The sequence below is a fragment of the Carcharhinus amblyrhynchos genome, chromosome 8 (genome assembly GCF_965287045.1).
Source record: "Carcharhinus amblyrhynchos chromosome 8, sCarAmb.v2.hapA, whole genome shotgun sequence".
NCBI lineage: Eukaryota > Metazoa > Chordata > Chondrichthyes > Carcharhiniformes > Carcharhinidae > Carcharhinus > Carcharhinus amblyrhynchos.
The window spans coordinates 93,131,879-93,157,836 of record NC_137331.1 but is presented as its reverse complement, the minus strand read 5'-3'; the positions used below and the strand labels follow the sequence as shown (position 1 = coordinate 93,157,836).

Genomic DNA, 25,958 nt, shown 5'->3' with positions numbered 1-25,958 from the left:
GAGTAGGAGAATGGCAGCTTGCATTGAGTCTCGGAACTCAACGTTTAAAATACCAATTAAGTTGACTCTGTCATCAATTGAAATTAATTTAGCAAAAGTGTCTCCTTTTTCAAGGGACTCAAACAAACTAAATGATAATAGAAAAAAAAGGAACTTCCAATTATGGTGTCGGGGAGGGGGGAGGTAAATTTGGAAGTGGGGATGGAGAATGCCACCCAGCCACCTTCCTATAGCTGCCCAATTAAGTCTAGTTTGGGAAGGCTCATAAGAACATAAGAACTAGGAACAGGAGGCGGCCACCTGGCCCCTCAAGCCTGCTCTGCCATTCTATAAGATCACAGCTGATCTTTTTGCGGACTCAGCTCCACTTACCCACCCACTCACCATAACTCTTAATTCCTTTACTGTTCAAAAATTTATCTATCCTTGCCTTAAAAACATTCAATGAAGTAGCCTCAACTGCTTCACTGGGCAGGGAATTCCACAGATTCCAACCCTTTGTGTGAAAAAATTCCTCCTCAACTCAGTCCTAAATCTGCTTCCCCTTATTTTGAGGCTATGCCCCCTAGTTCTAGTTTCACCCGTCAGTGGAAACAACTTCCCTGCTTCTACCTTATCTGTCTCATGGACAGCCTTCCCACCTGCACTTAAGGGCCTCAGCCTGCTGCCTTGTCAGGGTGGCACGGTGACATAGTGGTTAGCACCACTGTTTCACAGTGCCAGGGTCACAGGTTCAATTCTCAACTTGGGTCACTGTCTGTGTGGAGTTTGTATGTTCACCATGTCTGTGTGGGTTTCCTCCGGATGCTCCGGCTTCCTCCCACAGAAAGATGGGCTGGTTAAAGTGCACTGACCCAAACAGGAATGTGGCAACTAGGAATTTCACAATAACTTCATCACAGTGTTAATCTAAGCCTTACTTGTGACCAATAGATAAAAAACTTTAACAAAGAGCCTTTGAATGAGAAGGGTTCTGGCATGTGGAGGTGGGGGATGGTATCCCTCCCCCCTGCCAAGGGCCACTTCCTTGCCCTTTCCTCCAACATCACCCCCCCTTCCAACTCCCATCATCCTTATCCCACCCTTCACTTGCTTTGGCCTCAGATCCCACATTGATCCCAGGATTGTGGTGGGTGCCTTCGCTACTCTCATTGGCACTGCCTGCAAGTGAGAATTGTCAGCTTTTGATTGGTCAGCAGCTCTCAGAAGACAGATTCCCAGAGCCAGCTGTGCTTGATCTCAGGAAAAGTCCAATGGTGTCCACTCAAATGCCTGATAGGCACTTAATACAGTGGGCCTCTGGCAAGGGAGGCAGCACTGGGCTCCTGCTGGATCTCCATTCAGCAGGTAAGAGCACGACATCATCCATGGAGTGAAACCACTCAGTTCCTCATGTCTGCGCCTGTTCTCTGCAAGAACAGCCCAACCAGTCCACTGCCCCACCTTCTGAAACCCTGTAAATTGGTTCTCTTCAGTTATTCATTGAGGGAGACATAGAGACCCTAGAGTGCAGAAAGAGGCCATTTGGCCCATCGAGTCTGTACTGACCATAATCCCACCCAGACCCTACCCCAAGTCCCTAGATATTTACCCGCTGATCCCCCTAAGCTACGCATCTCAGGACACTAAGGGGCAATTTTTAAACGTGGCCAACCTAACCTGCACATCTCTGAACAAAGATTCAGTGCTGGGATCCCAGCTGTTCACAATATACATTACTGGTTTGGACAAAGGAACTGAATGCAGTATCTCCAAATTTGCAGACAACCCTAAGCAGGATGGCAGTGTGTTCTGTGTGGAGGATGCTAAGAGGCTACAGGGTGACTTGGACAGGCAGGCTGAGTGGGCAAATACTTGGCAAATGCAATATAATGTGGATAAATATGATAAATGTAAAACAGGAAGAAAGACTATTATTTGAATGGTGGCCGTTTAGGAAAAGAGGAAGTGCAACGTGACCTGGCTGTCCTGGTAGAACAGTTGAAGGTTAGCACGCAGGTATAGCAGGCCGTGAGGAAAGCTAATGGCATGCCAGCCTTCATACCAAGAGGATTTTGAGTATAGGAGTAAAAGATGTCTTGCTGCAGTTCTTGCTGTTGAGAGAGTCCAGTGGAGGTTCACCAGACTGATTCTGGCAGGACTGACAAGAGGAGAGACTGGCTCGACTCGGCTTGTACAGTGTGGCCCCGTTAAAGCAACGGTTGGGCTCCATAAAATATTACTGCAGAAAAAAGCGGGGTCGAGCTAAATCGGGGTTCAAGAAAATCAGCGTTCAAACAGACCCAATGTTGACCTAAAACAGCCCTATTATCGCCCCATTTGACCCATTTTTTGCATGTTTACCATCTGGCAAGTAAATTATCTTTTAATTTAAAAAGGCCCCTTCCGCGAATAAATCATTGTTGTTACAGTAGAAATTAACTAAATTAATTTTTAGTAAAGCTTTTTAATTAAAAGCTTATCTTTCACAGAAAAAGTCTAAGGAAACACGAAATTAACTCAAAAACTTTTCAGTTCCCCAGAAAGAGCAAAAAAAAAGGGTTCAATGATTCATCGCGTTATATCAGAATTCGCACTAAATTGGGCCACATAAAATCGGGGTTTCACTGTACTCACTGGAATTTAGAAGAACGAGAGGGGGTCTCAAAGAAACATATAAATAGGCTAGATGCAGGAAGAATGTTCCCAATGTTGGGGAAATTCAGGACTAGGAGTCACACTTTAAGAATAAGGGATAAGCCATTCAGGACTGAGATCAGGGAAGAACCTCTTCCCTCAGAGTTATGAACCTGTGGAATTCTCTATCACAGAAAGCTGTTACAGCTAGTTCGTTAGATATATTCAAGGGGGAGCTGTGGTCCTTGTGGCTAAAGGGATCAAGGAGTTTGGAGAGAAAGCAAAAGTGGGATCTGAAAGCACATGGTCAACCACGGTCATATTGAATGGTGGTGCAGGCTCGAAGGGCCAAATGTCCTACTTCTGCACCTATTTTCTATGCAGCCAGTCCTTTTTTAAAGGCAGATTCGAACATGGCCTCCACCACATTCTCAGGCAGCACGTTCCACATCCTAACTACACGCTGAATAAAAACATTTTTTCCTCAACTCACCTTTCACTGTTCGGCCAGTCACCTTAAAATTGGTGTCCTCTCTTACCCGCCCTTTCAGTCAATGGGAACAGTTCCTCCCTGTCTAAAGAGAAAATGCTGGAAAATCTCAGCAGGTCTGGCAGCATCTGGGAGGAGAGAAAAGAGCTGACATTTGGAGTCCAGATGTCCCTTTGTCAAAGTTTTTCCAGCATTTTCTCTTTCGGTTTCAGATTCCAGCATTCGCAGTAATTTGCTTTTCTCCCTATTTACTTTAACTAGAATCCTCATGATTTTAGACATCTCTATTAACCTTCTCTTCTCTGAAGAGAACAGCTCCACCTTCTTCACAGCCTTAGAACCAACCTCATAAATCCTTTCCAGGATCCATATCTCTAACATTTTCCTATCCTTCCGGAAGTGTGGGTCCCAAAACTGGATGCAAGGTTACAGTTGAGGCAAAGCAATGCTTCACCATAACTCCCTTACTTTTGCACTCTATGCCTCTGTTTATAGAGTCCAGAATCCCATATTATTCATCAACTACTTTCTCAATTCTCCTTGGCATTTTCAATGATTTGTGTAGATACTCCCCTGATCCATTTGCTCTGCACCCTCTTCAGAATCATAGCCTTTACTTTATATTGCAAACTTAGCCGGTCATATTAGTTTCTGTATCCACTATATCTGACATGGCCATGATAGGTGAATGGCTTCCTTCTATGCCATAAAACATTCTAGGTTATAATGTTTCACTATGGGCTCCAGTCCCACATGGACCAGTGGTACCGTATGCTCCTTTTCCAGGATCACCTGGGCACGGATAAAGCTACTTAAGTGATGCAGGCAACTGCAAACAACATAGCTGTTACACTGACTGGGAAAATAATTCCTTACTGGAATCTGACTATCATCACACTCCCCCACACAACGCAATCTGTTCACAGATTTGCATGCCTTTGAATTCCCTAAAATGCAGTATATTTGGGCGGGGGCGGGATTCTCGCTGTGCCATTAGTAGATTGTGCTGGTCCCAGAGAATAGCACGAGGACTTAAAATCCATTTCATACCCGGCCCCTTCCTAATGGCGCGAACCAGATAGAGACCAATTAGCATATTTAAAATAGTATTTAAATTTGTACAGCCCATTCAATTTTAACACTAAGGGGCTAAAATTGCCCCTTAGTGTACTAGGATGCTTAGGTTCGAGGGATTAGTGGGTAAAATATGTAGGGATATGGGGGTAGGGCCTGGTGGGATTGTGGTCGGTGCAGACTTGATGGGCTGAAGGGCCTCTTTCTGCACTGTAGGGTTCGGTGATTCTATGATTCATTCAACTCCCAGTGCATGGAATTCACCGGCCTCCGGGCACAGCACAGAAACCACTACTTATTTCCACTCAGAGACCTGGTGCAATGGCCATGTCAGAGGGGAGCTCAGAAGCCACTAGCACATCCAGATGGTCAGGGGTGTGGTCAGGTGGTGCCCATTGGGGAGTGCCCACCTGGCAGGGCACACATGGTGCATCAGCGCTGCTTGGCAGTGGCCACTGGACAGCCCAGCTGTACTAGCTGGGCACCACTGAGGGGGTGAGGCCTGACTGGGGTCCCTGACAGAGGAGCTATGTGAGGGGGAGTTTGGGAGGTCATGCAGGGGTGGATCTTGAAGGCAGTCTTAATGGGGGCGCAAGTCAGAGGCCAGGAAGGGGCAACCTATTGGGAGGGCCCTGATGCCCCAATGCCAGCTTCCTTGTTTGGGGGGGGACATGCTGTCAATTAGGGAGGGATGGGTGGGTCCCAATGTCTGTGGGGTGAGGGAGGAAGTTTCTCAGTGCACTCTGAGATCAGGGCACCCTTGTGAAATGGTGCCCGACAGCTCAGAAGTAAGGCTCACCAGCATATTTAGATCCCACTCCCCCAACCACCCCCAACCCAGTACCAGCACAAAATGCTCAACTCTCCTAAAAAAGGTGAGTATGGGAGAATGGTGATGTGGAGCGCACCTGAGACACCGATATGGATCACTCCATTATTCTTTCCTCTATGACACTGGGAGAATTCCAGCCAGTCCTTTTAAACTTACAAATCTATACGAGGTTTCTACTGGTGAGAGACACCACCCAGGAATGAAAGACACAGACAGACTGTTAGGGACACATTCAGAGGTGAAGGCCCCCGATGCATAGCGAGGGACGCCATTGAAAGGTGAGTCCCACATCAAACACCACCATTAAAAGTTGAAGGGATTGGGCCCTCGGTGACGGACACCATCCTCAGGTGGAAACAGGATAGAGTGAATTCGGATTATAGCGAGGGACAAAGCAAAGAGATTCACAAGTTTAACTATCTCCTGATGTTACCAGCCAGCAGCAGATACAGACTCTCTGCTTCAGTACTCAGTCTATGGAGGAGACAGCAGCAATCAATAAAACCAGCTTTTTTTTTCCACTATAAAACAAAGGATGGGAGATGATCTGACACCATTGATCTGATGCAGTAAGCTGCCCCACAACCTAATCGAAGAACTGCCCACAAGCGCATCAAGAGTTCAAGTGTATGTTGCAGCATGTGTTTGTGTCCCCAGCTCATTAAAAAGCAGTTGGCCGTCTTTCAGGGATTTAATTAGTTCTCTGTACTCTTGCCCAAAGAACATTCTGGAATATTCACTATAACAAAAAGAGCTCCCTGATCAAGCCACAATGGCTTAAGACATTGTCGTTTGCCTGCATTTCCATGGGAACAGATAAAAGCCTGGAGCAGAGAGAAGACCAGTGGATTGGAGTTGGTGATACTGCGCAGGCAGGGTTTCTGACGCAGTCACCAGACTGCATTACTAGATACCACACCTCCCAGTCAGTGAGTCATTCAGTCAGGACACAGTTCAATAAACATTTACAATATTTCTACTCTTTATTTTCATTTCTTTTATTTTATTTAAATCAGGTGTGTAGTGTTTATGTAGAGGAGCTCATTGTAACATGCACGAGCCATACCTTAGCAGGCTCAAGTGAATGCTTTCTTCGACCTCTGTATACACAGTGCACAGTACAGGCGTAGGAGTTAAAACTGAGACATGCGGGACTATAGAGTCCCTACATGTGCAGAAGGAGGCCATTCAACCCATCAAGCCTGCACCAATGATCCCATCCAGGCCTTAACCCGTAAGCCCAGTGTTCACTCCATAAGTACCCTGACAGTCCGGGATGATTTAGCATGGCCAATCATCCTAGCCTGCATATCTTTTGGAGTGTGGGAGGAAACCAGAGTGCCCAGAGGAAACCCACCCAAACATGGGGAGAACGTGCAAGCTCCACACAGACAGTGACCCCAGGCCAGAACTGAACCTGGGTCACTGGTGCCGTGAGGCAGCAGTGCTACTGTGCCACCATGCTGCCCAGAATGGAGTGAGTGAATCATTCCTTTTCACTCAATGCCTCCTGCACATGTACATGAGCCATCTATTACCAGATGGAAGTGAATTAGTCCTTTTATCCACTGCAGACTGTACATGTATAGGAGCTGACACAGACACCGGAGGGGAATTGCTTTGCTTTTCTCCAGTATATAATCAAAACTTTGCATCTACAAAAGCTGCAGAGTTGAAATAGAAGCCCTTTTATTGATTAAGTGAAGAGCATTAAGCTTTCCCGCTGCACTCAGACACGAAAAGCTTTTAACCCAATTATTGGCTCAACTTCCATGCTATTCCTGTCCATGATTAGTGAAGGCACAGAAGACATCTCAAGGCAAAAGACCACTTCTCTCATTGGGAGGTAATTTTATGTTCATAGCATCTTGCAGCGTGGATGGAAAAGAAAGAACACTTGCATTGATATGAAGCCTCTTTCGTCCTCAGAGCTTTACGACCAGTGAAGTCCTTTTGAAAGTGTAGCATGCTAGCCAATTTGTGGACAACAAGCTCCCACAAACAGAAACATGGTCATAGCCAGAAATTGGTTTCAGTGATGCTGGTTACAACTATTTGCATGGGTGTGTGGAGGGTAAATACCAGTGTAGACTGTTTGGGCCAAATACCCTTACTTGTGTTGGTTTTGATTATGTTAATTTTTCATGCTCAAAGAAAGGGATGGTGAGGGACTGACAGGAAAGCAGGGAGGAGAGGGATGAGGAGAGGGATGTAAAGAGAGATGATGCGGAATGGAGAAATAGTACAGGGCCTGGGAAAGGAAGCACTTCCACATTCCTAAGCAACTAATGTCAGCTTTGGGAAATGCCAGATCAGCACAGTTTGGGGCAGAGAAAAGTTTCCTCTACACTGCTATATAAAACTCCTGCAAGTTAAGTACCGCAAAGGTTAGATACCCATTCAGGTTCCCCACCAAAAACTCCCAGAAGAGGTGGAGCACTCTTGGGAACCATCCAGTTGCCTCTACTCAAATCAAAAAAAAAGAATGGAACAAACCTGGGGAGGTAATGACCTACAGGTATTATCACTAGCCTATTAATCTAGCAACTCAGCTAACGTTTTGGGTTTGAATCCCACCACAACAATGAAAATAGCTGGAATTAAGAATATATCGATGACCATTGTCAATTGTCAGAAAAACTCATCTGGTTCACTAATGTCCTTTAGGGAAGGAAATCTGCCATCCTTATCTGGTCTGGCCTACATCTGACTCCAGAGCCACAGTCATGTGCTTGACTCTCAGCTGCCCTTGGACAACTAGGAATGGGCAATAAATGCTGGTTGGCCAGCGATGCCCATTTCCCACAAATAAATTTTAAAAAGTTATACAGCACTTTAATGCTGAAAAATGCTACAAGAAGCATAACCAGACATAAGAGATTCAGAAACATGTCTCCCTTTATTGCAGTGAGAAGTTTCAAAATCATACTCACTGAGACATACTGCCAGCTGGTTCTAAATTAGGGAGTGAGCATTAGAGATCGCACTGAGATCATCCCAGACTAATTTCACCAGGGACACTTGGAGCTGGAAGAGACACATCAAGGTCAATCTACCTCTCAAAACGCTTTCCAGGATGTATATGGAGGAGAACATTCCAGAAATGTGAACCCATGGAGACTTCATGTATTCCCATGAAGGACCAGTGCAAAAACTCCCTCTGACATCTCATTTCTAGACGTACTTGGGTACATCAGCATTCTTGTAGGTGCAGTTTTGCTCACAGGGAAAGGCAAATGAGGAAGATTGGAGAATTCCTAAACTGGAAGGTTATCTGGATTTTAAAGGAGAAGTCCAAAAACAAAAAGCAATTTCTTGGATAGTCCAGGTAGTTGGAACATCAGACATTGTAATTCAGATGGAAGTGGATTTGGCGAGTTGAGAAATTGCTTAAAGTTGGGTGTCTTCCATTGCTCCTGTCCTGTCCTAATGGGAATGACTTCTGAAAGACAACAGCAGTTGGTAGTCTGCCTTGGAGGGATTTGGCTGGAGGGCAGCACTGCTGATCCATTAAGATCTTCCCCGCTTAATACCAAGTCAATGTTGAGTTCACTGATCTTGGGCGGGGCAGCAAAGTTAAAGATTAAAAACCAGGATTTCCTTTCCAATAACTTCTGTTTCTGTGTGTACCTGTGTGTGTGTGAGAAAACTGGCGCAACTTAGCAGTGACCCTCACTCAATGTTAAGTAGACTCCTAGCTCTCACTGTATATGTCTGTACACATCCCAATTGGGAGCATTCAGAATCTCAAGCCTGCTTCACAATTCAATAAGATCATGGCTGATCTAATTGTAACCTCAACCCACAAACCTGTCTACCACCCACACCCACACCCCAGCCCCCCCGTCCCATACCCCATCCTCCACCTCACCCTCCCCAACCCCCAACCGCCTCTCTTCCTAAAGAGGTGATGTAACAGAGTCTTTAAGGCAGAGATGGATACATTCTTGGTAAGCGAGTGATAGGATATTTGGGGGGGGGGGGGAGGGGGGGGCAGGATGCAGATTTGAGTTAACTATCAGGTCATACATGATAGTACTAAACAGAAGAGTAGGCTTGAATCGCTGAATGCTCCTTGTTCTTACAAGTTCCATCTTTCTTTCAGTTCCTAATGTACAGCTATTTCTGGGATATTACTTAGATCCTCCATAGTGAAGACTGATGCAAAATACATGTGCCATCTTTTTATTTTCCATTATTAATTCCCCAGACTCATTTTCTGTCGGACTAATGCTCACTTTGTTAACTAAAATATCTATAGAAACTCTTATTATCGATCGTTATATATTTAGCCCTCTTTCTCTCATACTCTAAACTTTCCCTCATTAACCTTTGAGTAATTCTTTGTTTTTTTTTAAATGTTGTGTCCAATCTTCTGCTTGTTATTTTTGTGTCATTTTCTTTTTCTTTAAATTTCATACTATCTTTATTATTCAACCACAGATGGTGAGTCCTCCCTTTGGAATTGTTTTTCCCCACTGGAACTCTATTTTGAAATACCTCCTTAAATGTCTGTCACTGTAGCTCTGTAGACCTATCCCTTAACCTAAATTGCCAGTTCAGTTTCACTAGTTCTGCTTTCATAATGACCCTTATTTAAGTTTAAAATACTAATCTTAGATCTATTCTCTCTCGCAAATTGAATGTAAAATTCAATCATATTATGATCACTGCTACATAAAGGTACCTTTACTATGAGGTCATTAAACCCTTATGAGGTAATGAATCCTATCTTATTACACGATATTAAGTTGCGTGTAGCCTGCTTCCTGCTTGACTGCAGAACTTGCCGTTTAAGAAATTATCCCAAAACCATTCTATGAATTTCCATCTATGCTACCTTTACCCAGCTGATTATTCTAATCTATGTGCAGATTATATGCTGTCTGTATGTGGACGTGGGTAATGGTCACAAGGGTAAAGTACTGGAGGGAAAGCAATGCAGTGACCCAGCAAGAGTCAAAGCTTTAAGGTGATGAGAACTGACCAATAAAAACCCTTGTTAAGTATCCATCAGGGTTTTAGGATTGAAGGCATAGGAAACATTTTATTCACATTCTCCTCCTCAGGAGCAAGGCCTGATGAAGCAGGCCTAGTGATGCAATCAGTTGAAGCTATTTCCACCATTGGGCTTGTGGCCTCTAGCAGGTTGTGAGGCCTCATCTGCATTCTTCATTTTCTGGAAACCTCTCTACTCCTGACAGAAATTTCCCTTTCTGACTTCTAGACAGAAGGCCATTCAGCCCATCTGAGCTCATCCATCCAGAATGAGCCTCCTTCCCCCCAGCAATGTATTCAACTGCAATTTCAACATTTTTGCCTCCAGTATATTTCTTGGTAGAGAATTGCTAAGTCCATTTGAGATTAAATTCATTACCCTCCACACCACAACTAAAAATTCCATACATTCTAGTGAGACATTGACCAGAATTTTACTGTTCCGCCCACCACGGGAATCAGAGCAGGTGAAGAGCAGACCATGGAAAGGTCCATTGACCTCGGGAGGGACTGTACAGTTTTGGGGCGGGCACGCCAAAAAATCCCACCATTAATTTAAATGACAATTTTGTAGACATGAACTGATCAGTTCATTCATAAATAAATTACAAAGCAAGTGTGCACTGACTATGTCTTTCATTCTTCCTACTGGCAGTTAAAATCATAAGATACAGGAGCAGAATTAGGCCACTTGGCCCATCGACTCTGTTCTTCCATTCAATCACGGGTGATATTTTTCTCACCCCCATTCTCCTGCCTTTTCTCCATAACCCCTGATCCCCTTATTAAATCAAAAACTTATCAATCTCTGTCTTAAAGGCACTCAATAACTCAATTCTGTGGCAAAGAGTTCCACAGATTCACCACACTCTGGCTGAAGAAATTCTTCCTCATCTGTTTTAATGGATCATCCCTTTAGTCTGAGGTTGTGTCCTCTGGTTCTCTTTTTCCTATTAGTGGAAACATCCTCTCCACGTCCACTCTATCCAGGCCTCGTAGTATCCTGTAGGTTTCAATAAGATCCCCCCCCCACCTCATCCTTCTGAACTCCGAGTACAAACTCAGAGTCCTCAACTATTCCTCATACGACAAGCTCTTCATTCCAGGGATCATTCTTGTGAACCTCTTCTGGACCCTTTCCAAGGCCAACGCATTGCTTAGATATGGGGTCCAAAACTGCTCACAAAAATGGGGTCAGCCTCAGAAGTACATCCCTCCTCTTGTATTCTAGCCCTCTCGATATGAATGCTAACATTGCATTTGCCTTACTAACTGGCAACTGAACCTGCACATTAACCTTAAAGTCTTGAACAATGACTCCCAAGTCCCTCTGTGTTTCTGTTTTCTTAAGCGTTTTCCCATTTAGAAAATAGTCTATGTCTCCATTCCTCCTTCCAAAGTGCATAACCTCAACTTTTCTATATTGTATTCCATCTGCCACTTCTTTGTCCAAGTCCTTCTGCAGCTACGCCCCCTGAATACTACCTGTCCTTCTACGTATCTTTGTATCGTCTGCAATCTTAGCAACAGTGCCTTCAGTTCCTTTCTCCAAATCGTTAATGTATATTGTGAAACGTTAAGTCCCAGCACTGACCCCTGAGGCACACTACTAGTCACCTGCTGCCATCCTGAGAAAGACCCCTTTATTCCCACTCTCTGCCAGTCAGCCAATCCTCTATCCATGCCAGGTTCTTACCCTTAACACCATGGGCTCTTATTTAACAGTCTCCTATGCAGCACATTGTCAAAGGCCTTCTGGAAATCTAAATAAATCATGTTAGCAACAGGCACCCAGGACATTGCCTCAGCCATCCTAAGTAAGCAGTTTGATCATTGTTCTGAGGTCCTGTCTGATCATCCTACTCAACAGTCTATATCTTTTGGGAGTGAATACTTTTGTAAGCTGAACGTAACATATATCAATAACACAAAGAAAAAAAATTAATCTCTCCTAGGCCAAATAAACAAATTCCATAAATTCTTTTTCAAGAATTTTCAGGTGCCCCTCTCCAGCAGATAAATTTTTCAGATATATGCAATGCATCTCCAGAAGCAGATGGAACCCTGAGCCTGCCATGTCAAGGAAGGCGAACAGCTATGGGTCAAAGTAATGACAGAGATGAGGTTAGTTACTCTGAAGTTCATGCTCACCATGGAATGAGTGAATATACTCTTATGACACTAAGCATTGCTTACAACAAGGTCTTGGGTTTGTTCTGGATCCATTAGCCATTTCCTGAGTTAGCTGATATCAACCAAGGAATATGACTCATAGTACAGTACTCCTAGTGTGGCCTTATTAATGTCCCAACTCCTGTATTCAATGTTCTGACCAACAAAACAAAGCATGCCAGATGCCTTCTTCACCGCTCTGTCCACCTGTGACTCCACTTTCAAGGAGCATGTACCCCAAGATCTCTTTGTTCTGTAACTCTCCCCAACACCCTACCATTAACTGAGTAAGCCCTGCCCTGACTTGATTTACCAAAATGCATTACCTCACATTTATCTAAATTAAACTCCATTTGCCATTCATCGGCCCACTGGCCCAATTGATCAAGATCCAGTTGCAATCCTAGATAACCTTCTTCACTGCCCACTATGCAACTTTATTAACCATGCCTCCTAAATTCTCATCCAAATCATAAATAACAAATGACTGAATATTTGATTATTCCAGAAGCTAAACAGAGCATTCCAGTTCACCAAGACAGCTGTCAGTGTTTTTATCCCACTCTCCTGTTCACTCCCCGTATGCTTTAATTACACTGTGATACGGGGGATCATCTAAAGGCAAGGGAGACAAAGAAAGTTTGAAGGAATATTTAGGACCAGTTGAAGTTTGTATAGGGAGCTCAGGAGACAGGTCAGAGTTGAGGAACAGAGGAAGGTACAGATACAAAGATGGCAGTGTCAATGATAAATTACTGAATCAGTGGAGGCAAAAAAGATTGTCTCAATCTGCTCCTTGTTTAATTATGGGAATTGTCAGTTCACCCATGAATTGATGCCTGAGAGAACAGAGGTGGTCATGGAATGGAAGATGGTGGATTGAGCGTTATGATCAAGTTGACCCAATGCCAAGGTTGTCATTGTCATGGGTCAACAAGGAGCTAAAAGAGAGAGTGCCAAGCGTTTTGGAGCAGTCCAGTGGTGATGAGAAGAAGGGAAATTATTTCAGAATGTATGCTGGGTTAGCATATTCAGTTCTTAAGAACATTCTGGCAGATTTCTGCCAGGCCACAAATTACCAGATTTTTTGAACTTCTTTCGATCCTTGCCATGGCAGGATTTGAGCTATGGTCTGTGATCTGGCACTATAACCTCTAGGTACCCAAGCCCTCCTCAACTGGAAGACTGACTGTGACTGCAGCATACTTGGCCTCCCATACCTTACTGAAGTGGTCATTTTCTCTGTCTTCCACTTCTCCTCAGAGGGTCCAAATGTATTAATGGCCACCCAGACCCTACTCACCTCTTCCACAATTCCCGTACTGAATGCAGTCTGCTTTTAGCCAACCCACAATACTAAGGCCAAGGTCAACAACAAGTGAGAAATATGGCTCTCTCTTTCCTTGACTTTCTTCATTCTATATCCCATCCAGTGTTTTTTGTTTTCCCAGAAGGTATGGCTTTTGGCAAAGTGCAGGGAGTGTATATAGTGTGATTGTTTTTTTTAAAATTCATTTACAGGATGCAGGCACACTGGCTAGGACACTATTTATTGTCCATCCCTAGTTGCCTTTCAGAAGGTGGTGGTCAGTTGACTTCTTGAACGTTGTAGTCCGTGGGTGTAGGTACCCCCGCAGTGCTGTTAGAGATGGAATTCCAAGATTTTAATCCAGTGATAAATGAAGGAACAGTGATACATTTCCAAGTCAGGTTGGTAAGTGACTTGGAAGGAAACCTCCAGGTTGTGATGTTCCCAGATATCTGCTGCCCTCGTCCTTCTCAACGGTAGTGGCCACGGGTTTGGAAAATGCCATCTAAGGATCCTTAGTGAGTTCCTGTAGTACAACTTATACATGGTACACATGGCTGCCACTGTTCATCAGTGGTGAATGGATTGAATGTTTGTGGAAGGGGTAGAAATCAAACAAGCTGCTTTGCCCTGGATGGTGACGAGGTTAGTGAATTTTGTTGGAGCTACACTTATCTAGTTAAGTGGAGAACATTCCATTGCACTCCCGACTTTTGCCTTATAGATGGTGGACAGGCTTTGGGGAAGTCAGATGGTGAGTTGCTTGTCACAGGATGCATAGCCTTTGACCTACTCTGGTAGTTCCTGTATTTATATGGCTAGTCCAATTCTTGGTCAATGGTAGACTGCAGGGTGATGACACTGGGGGATTCAGTGATGGTAATGTGATTGAATGTCAAGGGCAATGGTTAGATCCTCTCTTGTTGGGAAATGGTCATTGCCTGATACTTGTATGTCACGATGTTACTCGCCACTTGTCAGCACAGGTCTGGATATTGTCCAGGTCTTGCTGCATTTGGCCATTAACTAATGGTGTATTAATTAGTAAACATTCCCACTTCTGACCTTATGATGGAAGGATGTCATTGATGAAGTGGCAGAAGATGGTTGAGCCTAGGACACTTGTTCCCTGAGGAACTCCTGCAGCTGAGATGATTGACTGTAATCACCATGATCATCTTCCTATGTGCCAGATATGACTCCAATCAGTTTCCCCCGATTCCCATTAACTCCAATTTTGGTAGGGCTCCATGATGCCATACTCAGTTTCAACAGCACCTTCCAACCCCACAACCTTTGCCATCTAGAAGAACAATGGCAGTAGATACATGGGAATTCCACTACCTGCAAGTTTTCCTTCAAGCCAAACACTATCCTGACTTGAAACTATGTCACTCGTCCATCAGTGTAGTTGGAACTCCCTCCCTAACAGCACAATGGTGTCCCCTTCCACATGCGCTACAATGGTTCAAGAAAATGGCTTTCCACCCATTTCTCAAGGGGAAATTAGGGATGGTCAACAAATTCTGGTCTTGCCAGCAATGCTCAAATCCCATGAACAAGTAAAGAAGAATCATGGCCTTTCTCTGTCCTTCTGGGGTGGCACAATGGCACAGCAGTTAGCATTGCTGCCTCACAGCGCCAGGGACCCAGGTTCAATTCCAGCCTTGAGTCACTGTCTGTGTGGCGTTTGCATGTTCTCCCCGTGTCTACATGGCTCTCCTCGGGTGCTCTGGTTTCCTCCCACACTCCAAAGATGTGCAGCTGAGATTGACTGCCCATGCTAACTTGCCCCTTAGTGTCAGGGGGACTAACAGGGTTAATACATGGAGTTATGAGGAGAGGGTCTGGGTGGGTTTGTTGTTGGTGCAGACTTGATGGCTGAATGGTCTCTTCTGCACTGTAGCAATTCTATGATTGCTGGGCTCATATGACCTCCCTAGTGCCAAGGACAGTCCATGGCTCCAGCCATCAATATTCCTTCCTGGCTGTCAGCCAGAGGATCCATTCAACAAAGGGTTGCATTAGAGATCACACCATTAGATGTAACAGAAGTTCTACGTCCCAACTTGTTACCTTCGCCAGCTGTTTTCAGCTCTGCACCCACCCACCCCTTCCCACATCATTCCCTAACACCTTCCTTTCAAATATCAGGCTAATTTATCAGTGGGCTAGTGGTGAATCTATGGAAAATTTCCATCCAAAAAGAGGAGAAGCATATAGTATTTAATTCAAACTAAATAGCACACAGGCAATTTGAGAGACAGCGTGTGCTAAGGGAGGATCAGATGATCAGGTAACTTTGAATATCTTGGTCTCAAAACTCTCCACCACAGATTCTCCTCACGTCATGTCTGGATCTGTTGGAGACTAGCTGCCAGAAATTGATTGCTGTGATTAATCAATTACTCCATTATTGTTGCATCATGCACCTACCAAAAGGGAAACTAAATGGACTCTGGTCTTTTTGATGTGTTAAGGAGGCAGCTAACTAATGCATTGTGATAGCATCATGACAACATGTAACACATTCACCAGAAGGCTTTCTGTGCGTCCAACCCCCGAGAAACCAGAGTTATAGCGCAGCCTGCAAAAATACCTCAGATTCACTGCACCTACCCTGACTCCAAAATCATACCGCACTGTTTGAGGAAGAGGAGGTGGTTCTCCAGGAATGTTGGTCAACACTCCTCCCTAAACACTATATCACTGCAGACAGGGTCTAACTAATCATTAATCCATTTGTGAATCCGGCTGTGTGCAGACTGGCTACGTGTATTTGGCTATACAAGTGTTGGCCCTTCAAAAGTAAAGCATTGAATGAACTGATAATGTGGCAAAACGTTATAAAAATACAATACCTTTCTTCCTTAAATGACAATATTGAACAGATTTTCAGCTTCATATGGATAAAATATTTTGGAAAAAGGCAAAGTGGCAGCACAGTGGTTAACACAGCTGCCTCACAGCACCAGGGACCTGGACTCAATTCCAGCCACAGGTGACCTCTCTGCGTAGAGTTTGCACATTCTCCCCCTGTCTGCATGGGTTTCCTTCAGGTGCTCTGGTTTCCTCCCACAGTCCAAAGGTGTGCAGGTTAGATGCATTGGCCATGCTAAATTGCCCCTTAGTGTCCCAAGATGTGTAGCTTAGGGGGATTAGTGGGGTAAACATGTGGGGTTAATGGGATAGGGCCTGGGTAAGATACTCCATCGGAGAGTTAGTGCAGACTCGATGGGCCAAATGGCCTCCTCCCACACTGTAGGAACTCTAGGATTCTTTTAAAAAATGTTTTGAGGTTAGGAAATTAGAGATGGATTTAAGCAATCTGTGAGACATGTATTTCTGTGCGTCTGGGCCAGTGAGTTGGGGTCCATGCCAGTGGCAGGCCTGAGTTAAGGATCATTTAACCAGAACATTGTTCAGGAGATGAAATTGATTAAGTAGAACTTACGCTGGAGCCTTAATCTTTTACCCTTCAAACAATTTGACATCTCAGGGAATGAGACATCCCATGATGTCTTACAGGGGTTGACTCAGTCTGTCAAGCAGAAAGGAATATGTTACAGAATAAAAATACAAGTGTTTGCGTTCGGAACAAATTTGTAGGTTAACCAGCATTTATCTCAATGGAAGAATGAGGAAGGGATTGGAGAAACCAAGCCTGAGGTGACGGGGGTTTAAGTCGCCATGCAGGTGAGGTAAAAATAAAGATGGACACTGTAGGAAAAACAGTGCACAAAGGTGGAGTTTAAAGAGACACTTCAAGTGGAGAAAAACCAAGAAGATTTTCCTTCACACAGAGACTGGCCAAGATCTGGAACCCACCACCAGATAGAGTGGTCAGGGCATAAAGCAAATATTTGAAATGTCATGGAACAAGAGCTGGAAAGTGGGATTGGATCAGGTCACTCTTTCTTTTAGCTGGCACAGAACTAATGGGTTGAATGGCCTCTTTCTGAGCCACAAATGTTTATAAATTTTAGGAGAATAATAGGGGAAATGTTTTTTGTTGTTCTGGTAAAAGAACACGACACGGTGGCGCAGTGGGTAGCACTGCTGCCTCTCAGCGCCAGAGACCTGGCTTTAATTCCAGCCTCAGGTCACTGTCTGTGTGGAGTTTGCACATTCTTCCTGGAATGGGTGTGTTTCCTCCGGGGGTTCTGGTTTTCTCCCACAGTCCAAAAGATGTGCAGGCTTGGTGAACTAGCTATGCTAAATTGTCCAAAGAGGTGTAAGTTAGGGGGATTAGCAAAGTAAACGTCGAATAAGATGCCCTGATGGAGAGTCGGTGCAGATTCAATGGGCCGAATGACCTCACTCTGCACTGTGGGATTTTATGAAACTATTTGGGAATTTTTGGTAATGTTGGCGAACGGTGAATATTTTAACAACGTCAGGGGAACTTTTGCATCCATCTTAGCAGGTTGACAGTCATGCTCCTTAATGGTTTATTTGCATGGTGACACCTGTGACAGTGTAGCACTCCCTCGATTCTGCTGGACTGTCAGCTTAGATTATATCCAGTGGAAACTTCAGACTCACATCCTCCGATCCAAAGGCAAAGTTTCCACCAAAATGAGCCAAGCTGACATTTCATCCAGCTGGGGTTTTTTTTGCTAAACTCTGCAGTACACTTTGCTTTCCTAATGACTAAAGGCTTGCATTTACATAGCGTCTTTCATGCCATCAAGACATCCCAAGTTGCTTTACAGACAATGAAGACCTTTTTAAAAGGTACACACGCACTGTTGTAATGTAGGAAAGATGTCAGCCAATTAGTGCACAGCAAGATTCAATAAACAGCACTTTTTTTTAAAAAGACCAGATTATTGGTTTTGATGGTGAAGCATGAGATTTTTAAAATGTTGGTCAGGACACACCAAAGGAACTTCCCTGCCCTCCTGCGACAGAGGAGTTTATATTCACCTGAGAAGTGAGATTTTAAGTTTATTAGTGTCACAAGTCGGCTTACATTAACACTGCAATGAAATTTACTGTGACAATCCCCTAGTCATCACACTCTGGCACCTGTTTGGGTACACAAAGAGAATTTAGCATGACCAATGCACCTAAACTAGCACGTCCTTCCGACTGTAGGGGGAAACTGGAGCACCCGGGGGAACCCCAAACAGACATGGGCAGAACGTGCAGACTCCACACAGTTACCTAAACTGGGAACTGAACCCAAGTCCCTGGCACTGTGAGGCAGCAGTGCTAGCCACTGTACCATCCGGGACTCGATTACACACTTCACCCAAAAGGATGGCACCCTCGACAGGATAGCACTTCCTCGGTGCTACACAAACGTGTTGGCCTAGATTTTGTGCTCCTTCTGGCCCAGAGGCAAGAGTGAGCCACAGCTGAAAGGACGCACTGAAAGACATCTGCCAAATCTGTCTCAGTTGGGAAGGGATGCAGTCATTCAAAATGTATTTTGATGTCTCTGAAAAACAGACCTGCGCGTTTGAAATAATCTGTGATAACCCTCACTCTTTTTATCGTTTATTTCCGAATCCGGTCAGCTGTAGCAAAAAAAACATTTCATTTGCCTTAAAATCCGGGGACCGTAATCTGGCCTTAAACTTCCAGAGGGTTTCGATGCAAGCCATTGTGGGTTAAATCAGGCATTCTCCAGTAAGCTGATCAGTTGTATTATGTAACCCGATAGCAAGCCTTAATTTTAAAATCAGCACCATGGACGCAAGCAGGGATTTAATTTTAAACGATTCAAAATTGGTTTGGAGGTGGCAGGGCCTTACTTTCTGCGGCAATAAAGCTACAAACACCAACTGAAAACAGATCTCTGAGAATCAAGGCAATTTGTCCCTCCCCCGCTATGAAATGCCAGTCTCACATAGCTCCCCTAGCTCAAAGCAAAACATTTAAAAAGATGGGAGGGGGAGCTGTAGGAGTGGTGAAAGGCAATTCTCTGAAAAAGAGCAAATATAAATGAACGCAGATTAAAATCCCCCCCCCCCCCCAACCCGCACTCCCCACTCACCTGGGCTCCTCTGCTTAGGCTGAAACTCCTGGTGTAGGCTCGCTGCATCCTTTGCTGCATCGCCAGGCATTGTCGAGCTGGGTCGCAGGATTAATGCTGTGGACTCATTGAAGCAAGGCAGCCCAGCCTTGTGTTGTTTGGTATCCCTACACCTGATCTTCAGCAATGCTGCCGGGTTGTGGAAGGGGGTGGGATTAGTCTGCTGGGTGCTTACTGCCTGTGTGTGTGTTTGTGCGCGTGTTTTTGCAACTGAGAGTGCGCTGCAGCAACATCCCTTCTGACAGTGCACTCTACTTAGCTGTGTCATGCTAGATGATGTCAGCAGGATTCAGGAGAAAAATCAGGGTGTGTACCAGGCACTGCAGAGGGAGGGAGGGAGGGAGAGAGAGAGAGAGAGAGCTCTCGTCTCGAATCAATACTGCAGGATATACAAGCCACCTTTCCAGTACCTGTGTCTCATCACCCAGTTCCCCTCCCCCCATTCTTCCAATTTGGGGATAAACCATATATTTGGTTCTGATTTCTGCAGGTCTTTGTTGGATATTCATGCTTCGCCCTTCATTAAATATTCATTTAGATTCAAGCAGTGTCTTTTTAATATATCAGCAGGGGTGTCGCCAGCAATAATCACCAAGGCACAAAGACCATCAATGAGACAGCTGGGGGAGGTGGGGGAGGAGAGATTGGATGATGGGGGTGTGGGGAGGGAGGCTTTCTGGTTTTAATGTGATATATAATTAATCTCTGTTTGGATATAGCTGGAGGAGATGATTTAATTGGAAGGGAAGCTGCTAATGTTGAAAATTGGAATTATTTTCAAAATGTTGGAAATACACAGCAAGTGTGCCACTGTGAGGAAAGAGACAAAAGCGGCATTAATGCCAGTCTCCCACTTAAATTCATCTGCCTTTTATGAGTCTGTACATTGGTGGCACATTTTTAAAATTAGAAAGCCATAGGGAAGTATTTTAAGGATGACGAGACATGTAGACAGTAAACAAAGAGCAAGGCTTTAGCTTAGAGGGGTTTTACTTTCCATGTGTGAACAGGATGCTGTGGATTCTATCCCATTCAAACACAATTGCAAAACATCATCATCAACAACAATAATTTGCATTTTGATAGTGTCTTTAATATAGCACAGCATGGTGCTTTACAGAAACATTGCCCAACAATATTTGCTTTCAGTCAAAGCAGAGGTGTTCTCTCCAATTTGCAGGCCAAAATGTATCCCTCAATCATTGCCATCTAAACAGATTCTCTGCTCTTTTATCTCATGGATGTTTGTGAGATCTTACCATGCATGGAGTGATGTGTTCCTAAGTTATAATAGTGTCTTCACTTCAAAAATTGCATCCTAGATAGTGTAGGGACACCCACACTGCTGTTGTGAAGGAAGTTCCAGAATTTTGATCCAGGGATGATGAAAGAACAGCGATATAGTTCCAAGCTTGGACGGTGTGTAGCTTGGAGAGGAACTTGCAGCTGGTGGTGTTCCTGTTCATCGATTGCGATTGTCCTTCTAGATGGTCTGAAAGGTGCTGCTAAGAGATCCTTGGTAAGTTGCTCTAGTGCGTCTCACAGCTGGTGTACCCTGTTTCCACTGTGCACTGGTGATGGAGGGAGTGAATGTTTAAGATGGTGGATGAGGTTTCTTTAATCGCAGTATGTGGGTGTCGCTGGCCAGGCCAGCATTTATTGCCCATCCCTAATTGCCCTTGAGAAGATGGTGGTGAGCCGCCTTCTTGAGCCACTGAGGTCCATGTTGTGTAGGTACACTTGCAGTGCTGTTATGGAGGAAGTTCCAGGATCTGAGTCCAGCAATAATGAAGAAACAGCAATATATTTCCAAGTCAGGATAGCGAGTGACTTGGAGGGAACTTCCAGGTGGTGGTATTTCCATGTACCTGCTACCCTTGTCCTTCTTAATGGTGATGTGGAGATGCTGGTGTTGGACTGGGATGGGCACAGTTAGAAGTCTCGCAATACCAGGTTAAAGTCCAACGGGTTTATTTGGTACCATGAATTTTTGGAGCACTACCCTTTCATCATCACCTGAACTGTGCTCTGTATATGGAGGACAGGCTTTGGGAAGCCAGGAAATGTGTTACCCTCACCAGCATACCCAGCCCCTCACTTGCCCTTGCAGCAACAGTATTTATTTGAGTCATCCAGTTCAGTTTCTAGTCAATGGTTACCCCTGGGATGTTAATAGCAGGGAATTCAGTGATGGTCATGCCAGTGGATATTAAAGGAAGATGTTTAGATTCTGTGTTATTAGAGATGGTCATTGCCAGGCATTTGTGTGGCGTGAATGTTACTTTGCAACTTATCAACCCAAATCTGAATGTTGCCCAGGCCTTGCTGCATATGGATACAGACTGCTTCAGTATCTGAGGAGTTATAAATGGTGCTGCAGATGGTACATTCACCTGCAAATATCTCCACTTCTGACTGTATTGGAGGGAAGGCAATTGATGGAGCAACTGAAAATTATTGGGCCTAGGACACTACCCTGAAGAACTGCAGTGAATGTCTGGGATTAAGATGACTGGAATCCAACAACCATAACCAACATTATTTGTATCAGGTATAATTGCAAGCAGTGAACAGATTTTCCCATGATTCACACTGACCATAATTTTGCTCCTTGATGCTACATTCGGTCAAATGATGCCTTCATGTTTCCATTCAGATTTCACCTCTTGAGTTCAACCCTTATCCCATGTTTGGATCAAGGTTATAATGTGGTCTGGAGTTGAGTGGCCCTGGCGGAACCAAAACTGATTGTCCCTGAAGTTATTGCTGCGTAAATGCTGCTTGATAGCTGAAATGTGAGGTAATGCATTTTGTAAGGTCTAATACAGATAGGAAATATACAGTAAATGGCACAACCCTTAAAACTATTGATAGGCAAAGGGATCTGGGTATACAGGTACAAAGGTCACAAAGTGGCGATGCAGGTGGAGAAGGTAGTCAAGGCACATACGGTATGCTTGCCTTCATCGGCTGGGGCATTGAGTTTAAAAATTGGCAAGTCAAGTTGCAGCTTTATACAACCTTAGTTAGGCCGCACTTGGAATATAGTGTTCAATTCTGGTCGCCACAATACCAGAAGGATGTGGAGACTTTGGACAGGATACAGAAAAGATTTACCAGGATGTTGTCTGGTATGGAGGGCATTAGCTAAGAGGAGAGGTTGGAGAAATTTGGTTTGTTCTCATTAAAACAACAGAAGTTGAGGGGCGACCTAATAGAAGTCTACAAGATTATGAGAGGCATGGACAAAGTGGATAGTCAGAAGCTTTTTCCCAGGGTGGAAGAATCAATTACTAGGGGGCACAGGTTTAAGGTGCGAGGGGCAAGGTTTAAAAGAGATGTATAATGCAGATGTTTTACACAGAGAGTAGTGGGTGCTTGGAACTCGTTGTCAGGGGAGATAATGGAAGCGGATACGGTAGTGACTTTTAAGGGGCTAGAGTTGAGCTTGACAAGTACATGAATAGGATGGGAACAGAGGGATATAGTCCCCGGAAGGGTAGGGGGTTTTAGTTAAGTCAAGCAGCATGGTCGGTGCAGACTTCAAGGGCCAAAGGGCCTGTTCCTGTGCTGTAATTTTCTTTACCCTTTATTCTTTTGTATCAACAACACCTTCCGTCGCTTTGCTGACCAATCAAGTTGGCCTTTTTCCTGAACGGTCAAGCTTCTTGAGTATTGTAGGAGCTGCACTCATCCGGGCTTTGTGCTTTGCAGATGGGGCAGACAGGAGTGGAGAGGATTTGGGGAGACAGGAAGTGAGTTACTTGCCAGCAAATTTTTTTTTCAAGGAAAGAAGCTGAAATCCCTTGTGAAGAAGACAAACATTAAAAAGATTTTGTGACTCAAGAGATCATTAATATCTGAGTGGGTTGCTGAGAAAATTTGTGGGATCTGCCCTAGTGGAACAGTGGCACAATGATTAGCACTGCTGCCTCACAGCGTCAGGGACCCAGGTCCGATTCCTGGCTTGGGTCATTGTCTGTGTGGAGTTTGCACATTGTCCCCATGTCTGCATGGGTTTCCTCTAGGTCCTCTAGTTTTCTCTCACAGTCCGAAAGACATGCTAGTTAGGTGCATTGGCCATGCTAAATTCTCCCTCAGTGCACCTGAACAGGTGCCGGACTGTGGGGACTAGGGGATTTTCACAGTAAATATAAATTAACTTGTGACTAATAAATAAACTTTTAGTTCTGTCTGCCATTTACTGTGCAGTTTGTGGTTTGTGTTTGACCACGTTTGACCTGTTACTTCATATTTACCTCATGTTATTTCTGGATGTTAGAGTATAGGAGAGATAGTATTGATAGTTTTCTTGATTCTTGTATAGTAAAATTACTTACATGATTGTTTAAAACCACAGAATCTTGTCGCTTTATTCTCTTAGTAAATACTTGGGATTTCAAATGTTGTCCACTTTAACATAAAGGTTACTGGTCCCTAAATGGGATGTTAAAATAGCTGTGATTTTTCTATAGCTGTGCGGTAGACAGAGGGGAACCAGTGGATGTGGTGTTTCTCAATTTTCAGAAGGCATTTGATAAGGTGCCGCACAAAAGGTTGCTTCAGAAGGTTAGGGGGCATGGAGTTGGGGGTAAGGTGTTAGCGTGGACAGAGGATTGGTTGTCTAATAGGAGGCAGAGAGTTGGTATCAATGGGTGCTATTCTGATTGGCGGTTGGTGACTAGTGGAGTGCCGCAGGAATCGGTGCTGCGGCCTCAACTGTTTACCATTTATATAGATGATCTGGAGGAGGGGGCTGAGTGTAGGGTGACGAAATTTGCTGATGACACGAAGATAAGTGGAAAAGCAAATTGTGCGGAGGGTGTGGAAAGTCTGCAGAGGGATCTAGATAGGCTAAGCGAGTGGGCGAGGACCTGGCAGATGGAGTACAATGTTAGCAAGTGTGAGATTATCCACTTTGGCAGGAATAATAGTAGGAGGGATTACTATTTAAAGGGCGAAAAGCTGCAGCATGCTACGGTGCAAAGGGACCTGGGGGTCCTTGTGCATGAGTCGCAAAAACCCAGTCTGCAGGTGCAGCAGATGATCAGGAAAGTAAATGGGTTGCTGGCCTTTATAGCGAGGGGGATAGAATATAAAAGCAGGGAGGTCTTGCTGCAACTGTACAGGGCACTGGTGAGGCCGCAGCTGGAGTACTGTGTGCAGTTTTGGTCGCTGCACTTGCGCAAGGATATTTTCGCCTTGGAAGGACTGCAGAGGAGGTTCACTAGGCTGGTACCGGAGATGAAGGGGTTGGACTATGAAGAGAGGCTGAATAGACTGGGTTTGTACTCGTTGGAGTTTAGAAGGATGAGGGGGGATCTTATAAAGACGTATAAGATAATGAAGGGGATGGATAGGGTAGAGGTAGAGAGATTCTTCCCGCTCAGAAAGGACAGCTGGACTAGAGGGCACAGCCTCAAGATAAGGGGGGGCAGTTTAGAACGGAGTTGAGGAGGAACTCCTTCACTCAAAGGGTGGTGAATCTCTGGAATTCTCTGCCTGTTGAAGTGGTGGAGGCTACCTCGCTAAATATATTTAAGACACGGGTACTTAGGTTTTTGGTAGGCAAGGAAATTAAGGGTTATGGGGAGAAAGCAGGAAAGTGGAACTGAGCCACTTCAGATCAGCCATGATCTTATTGAATGGCAGGGCAGGCTCAAAGGGCTAGATGGCCTACTCCTGCTCCTATTTCTTATGTTCTTATGTAACTTCATTGCACTGTTAATGTAAGCCTTACTTGTGACTAATAAATAAACTTTAGCTCCAATTTAAGCAATATCCCCATAGACATAAATCCTACTTCAGAGCCAATTAATACCAAAAATAGATATGGTCACAGAAAAAAACCTGCTTTCTGACCCCCATATGGAGAGAAAGATCCACCTTCAAGCAGCAGAACTTCGGAGAGAGACCTATTTTCTGGCACATTCCAGTCTCCAAATCCTGAGAAGAAAAGAGACAGAGAGCTATTTCTTCTCTTCACAGATCCCAAATAACAATTGAGCTGTGTTTCTTTATGTGAGCCTAGCCCTGCCCTGTCACATGATCTTACTTGTCAATCAATCTAATCCAAGCCCTACTCTGAAAAATCCCAACAGAAAACAGTAAAATAACAACCCTCCATTAGTCCAGATTAAAACAAACATTCTAGAAATTAAGATCATTTATATTGCTGCTGTAACAAAATGGGCTGCCACGTACAGAAAAAGTGACACCAATAATAGAACTACAAGATAAAAAAAATCCTACGCCTCTTCAGACATTAAGGGACAATTTAGCATGGCCAATCCATTGAACCAGCACATCTTTGGGCTATGGAAAGACCAGAGCACCCAGAGGAAACCCACGCAGACACGGGGAGAATGTGCAAACTCCACACAGACAGTGATCCAATGCCAGAATTGAATCCAAGTCCCTGGTG

General features: G+C 44.5%; 1 protein-coding gene across 1 annotated transcript in view; it reads right to left on the bottom strand.

Moving 5' to 3' along the window:
• The window catches only part of LOC145346782 (uncharacterized), a 64,447-nt gene extending 44,687 nt beyond the window's left edge, over positions 1 to 19,760 (bottom strand). Inside the window, exon 1 of the mRNA XM_080194503.1 lies at positions 19,496 to 19,760. Coding sequence (XP_080050629.1) covers positions 19,496 to 19,565 — 70 coding nt within the window. The 5' untranslated portion in view covers positions 19,566 to 19,760. The remainder of the gene's footprint in view (positions 1 to 19,495) is intronic.
• Positions 19,761 to 25,958: the final 6,198 nt, after the last annotated feature.